The sequence below is a fragment of the Strongylocentrotus purpuratus genome, unplaced genomic scaffold, assembly GCF_000002235.5.
Source record: "Strongylocentrotus purpuratus isolate Spur 01 unplaced genomic scaffold, Spur_5.0 spur5_scaffold_17, whole genome shotgun sequence".
In the NCBI taxonomy this organism is placed as follows: Eukaryota; Metazoa; Echinodermata; class Echinoidea; order Camarodonta; family Strongylocentrotidae; genus Strongylocentrotus; species Strongylocentrotus purpuratus.
Genome location: NW_022145602.1, coordinates 11,770,394 through 11,774,491, shown reverse-complemented (window position 1 = coordinate 11,774,491; position 4,098 = coordinate 11,770,394). Strand labels below are relative to the sequence as shown.

The following is a 4,098-nucleotide window of genomic DNA, read 5'->3' as shown; positions in this document are numbered from 1 at the left end:
TGATTGTGACTTAGGAATGGGTACTATTTCAGCTTGTTTCCAGAGTAGGGGGACAATAGAGCTCTAAAACGAGACATTAAGAATGTCAGTCATTGGGATACACAATTCGTAAGCAAATTCTCGTATTATTTTTACAGGTAGGTCTCCAGAAATCCCAGCTTTACGTTGATTAAGAGACTGCAATTGCTTGTATACTTCAAAAGGCTGGATAGAGTACAATGACCATTGGACAAGTACAATGCGACGGTAAAAATGCAGGCAATTTACATCTATCCAAACAAGGAAGATCAGCTGCTACAAAAGAAAAATGATCATTTAGTTGTAAAGAGAAGACCCACGAAGCCTCTTTTACTTCGTGAATTCCAAATTGGCGCAAAACTGAATAACAAAGAGGGTACAATTCATTGAGTGTGCACATGCACAAAGGTATGTACTTTTATATCAGACTTTGGAGGCCTTTTGAAAAATGGCCGCCAAGGCCACCACAGGCCATATCAGAGATGACATCATATCTAAAATTGCATGTTTTGGTATAAAGTACGTTTGTACAGAGTTTCATGCTTTTACCACAAATTGCACAATACTTCCACCTATCCGCTGGACTATGAGGTCTTAAAATGCAACTGCGCACGCGCACCCTGCCAGTCTGGGTCGATCACTGCACGCACTAAGCACCGCCTACTTGCACTGCCAAGTCGTCACGCAGCAATACCTGTAAACATACACTAACAATAAACCGATCACATTATTGCTAAAAAAGAGAACAGTTTGGGGAAAACCGCGGTATATGAACTTGATCGAGTTTCCATGAAAATTAAGGTTGCGCGCATCCGGGTAGGTTATTTAATCATTAATGTTATTGACACGCTCTCAGTTTAAAAGCCAGTGTTAATAAAACCTTGCTCGTTTTATAACACTCAGCGATCTTCTCTGCGATCAGACCCATAGTTTTGTTTGAATCAAAGCAGATACCGTACAGTCTATGCTCTTAAGCTGTGGTTGCACTAACAGGCCTTCAAGACTAAACAGCCCAAAAGATTGAAGTGTTATCTAAAACATGTCGGCATTGAAGAGAAGCCCCCGAAATGTCCGCAGTCCGCGCAGCACAGCGGCCATGGTCAAACACCTGCCGTCTGCGGTGGCCGCCTTACTACAGTCGGGCAAGGGGCCGGCAAAGTTGACCAACGTCGACTCCCCGGACGGGGTAAAGGCGATGCCCTTAGCCGACTGGCTATGGGACAAAAGTCGGGTGCAGGCGCAGGCGGCACTCGACACTGACTTCATCCAGGGCATCAAGAGTGGTCTTCTGGATCCCACCAACTACGGTGAGTTCTTTTATTTGGGTGACTAAGGCCACTTTTCTGTAGGGCATATTCCTATATTACAGCACCAGAAGGGATTACACCACACAGCGAGGTCACTGACAGGTGGCTATCTCATTGAATCAGCTCTCAACTAACGTAAGAAAAAGAGGATCATGGGGGACCAACAGGCACCGATTGGGGAATCTATATTCTTAAATTGTTATTATAAGATAATAAATAATAAGTGCAGTGTATTTCTTTCGGTCAAAAATATTGTTAACGTTATTTACCGTTAGTGAGAACGCATTAACTAAAAATCTATTCAGGGTTGACGCTTTGCATAACCTACAACCAGATTAAAACCAATTGCTCACTCTTCTCACCATAAACAAAGCTATATCCCACATTTAATCCACCAGGTGGCTACACAGTTCAGGACGCCGTGTACTGCCATAATGCCACTGACTACTATGGGATCGCTGAGTGTAGAGCCACCGATGAAGACCTAAAGGAATTCATTGCCGCACGCGTGAAAAGTTACGCTTCGTAAGTGTTTGGTTAAAATAATATGGGTGTGGGTGGGTGGTGGTGTGATTGATCGTTTGATTGATCGATCAATTGATCGCTTTATTTATTGATTGATCGATCAATCAATCGATCGATCTAGTGAGTGAGTGAGTAAAATACCAGCCGATCCACATAATATCCTAGGTAGATCTATGGATCCTTGCGCTCGATATCCGTAGGTACGACCTAGGCTAGTGCCGTCTCCCCGTCTTTAGTGACGCAGAATCCAAGGTTTAACCAGGGAAACTGGTCTCCGTATAGCAGCATGTACATTACGCTGATCCTTTATATACGTAGACAAACATTACAAGCGAATAATGGTGCTTGGTATTAAAGGATGCTGATTTATTTTAAATAGTCTTTCTGTTTGCATGTAGACCTATTTATTACATTTTAAAAAGACGTTGTTTGAATTCTGAGCCCGAGGGGGGGGGGGGGGGGGGGGGGGGGGGGGTATAGCAGGAGTAGGCCTACCTTCGTTTTTCTGGTGTCATTTGCTAATGTTAATTGAACTTGATGGCGGCGATTTTTGTTTTGGTCTTAGCTGGGGGAGGGGGGGGGGGGGGTAGCGGGGGTGCATTGTGGTTTTAAAGGTTTTGGGTGCTTTTCCCATCACACAGTCTAGTCTATTATCCATGACAAAATGTGGGGTGGGGAGGGGGCAGTTTTGACTCACCTTTTGCTGAAAAATATGACGGAATAAACCAAAAATGCATTAAAAAGATTTGTTTTTCTAAATTTCGGGGGATGACCCCTCTAATAATTCATGGAGATGCGTCCCCCCCCCCCTATTTGTCCTCTTGTATTGTTTTCCCTTTAAATAGGTCTTAGGTTGTCTAGCATTTTTAAAACATAGCATACTCTCTTCTTGCATTTTGTCAACATTTTAGGGGGGACGATCCAGTGATTGGACCCTCACCCCATCTCTTCCTGTAAAGGGAGTTCTATCCCCAAAATATTTCGATAAGGAAGAGAAAATAAATGTGGGTCTAAAGACGAAATAATTTTGTTTAATGGGACAAATTGTAAAAGGGAAAAATAAAAGTAGGACTGATACAAAACAGTCAAGAATATTTATGTTAAATGGGCGGGAGGGGGGGGGGGAGAGATTCACGGTTGCATCCCCTGTCATCCTTCTGGATTCACCCATGATGATCGTTAATATGTGTTATGCAAATATTATAAAATTATGATATTAAAGGAAATGCATATCTGTGCTATTACCAATCTATTTAATACTGGAATACTACTAAATTGTATTGTTTTTTCATCGTTATGGAATGTTTGCACAATAGTATCGTAATTGACCATATCACTTTGTTTTTCGAACGTGAATGTATATGGTATTGTTCATGACATATTGTGTTTTTACACAAACAAAAGTTTATAAAGGGCCTTTCCCCTATCCCCTTTAATTTTTTAAAATATGCATGAGCATCTAAATGTTTGCGAACATTCCTAAGATAACCAATTTTGTTCAATTTCTAACTATCATGTATATTCGAGGTCGACATGAGGTGACTTCAGGAGGCTTTAATGCAGCGCATGTAATGTGCGTGCTGGTTGTTATAATAATCGTAGACCTTTAAGTTCATTTTTATAGTCTAGAATTCCATACTCCTATGTTGTTCAAAATGTTAGTCCCTGTTATAAATAGATATCAATGTAAATAGCCACCTATTATCACAACAATCGTGCTCAGTAACCTACATGTGTGTGAAATGTGTCCCTTGTCCATCCATATTGACTCTGTAAAAACAAAAAATTAGTATACACGAACAACTTTGCGTTCGTTTGTAAAGACTACATTGTATTCTTTCATTCAGTCATGAGAAGATAACAATTTGCAAATGAAATGGATTTATCTTAAGATGAGATGAATTGAACAGTATTGTATCAACAATCATACAGCCTCACAATTATATAAAATAAATTTGGCTGACACCATAAAGCACTGATCTATACGTTTCTCTTTTTTTAATTTTTTTTTTATTGTAGCGTCTTAAATTTAGACTACAAAGGCCTTTTATCGTAGTTGCACGCCCAGGCAATTTTGCGTTTTAATTTTAGATCTTGTCTTTTCAAATTAGCTTACAAATGAAAATAAGCATGTTAATAAACATTTTAAATTTTGTGTTAAGTCTTGATTTTAAAATACTTAATGTATTAAAGATATTTACCCTTAGACGCTGTCATCATTTTAGGATAATTAATACACATGCCCGTT

At 39.9% G+C, this 4,098-nt stretch overlaps 1 protein-coding gene across 1 annotated transcript; it reads left to right on the top strand.

Annotated features, from left to right (window-relative positions):
• The first annotated feature begins 879 nt into the window (after positions 1-879).
• On the top strand, positions 880-2,807 carry LOC115925026. Its single transcript, XM_030988168.1, has 3 exons — positions 880-1,325; positions 1,724-1,850; positions 2,762-2,807. The coding sequence occupies exons 1-3, from the start codon at positions 1,058-1,060 to the stop codon at positions 2,805-2,807; spliced, it is 441 nt and encodes a 146-aa protein (XP_030844028.1). The 5' UTR covers positions 880-1,057.
• Positions 2,808-4,098: the final 1,291 nt, after the last annotated feature.

What these genes read in the sequence shown, in the direction of transcription:
- LOC115925026 (XM_030988168.1), top strand. Translation starts at nt 1,058, where the DNA reads ATGTCGGCATTGAAGAGAAGCCCCCGAAATGTCCGCAGTCCGCGCAGC. An exon ending in TCTGGATCCCACCAACTACG is followed by an intron (nt 1,326 to 1,723) that starts GTGAGTTCTTTT and finishes TTAATCCACCAG; the next exon opens with GTGGCTACACAGTTCAGGAC. An exon ending in CGCGTGAAAAGTTACGCTTC is followed by an intron (nt 1,851 to 2,761) that starts GTAAGTGTTTGG and finishes TCAACATTTTAG; the next exon opens with GGGGGACGATCCAGTGATTG.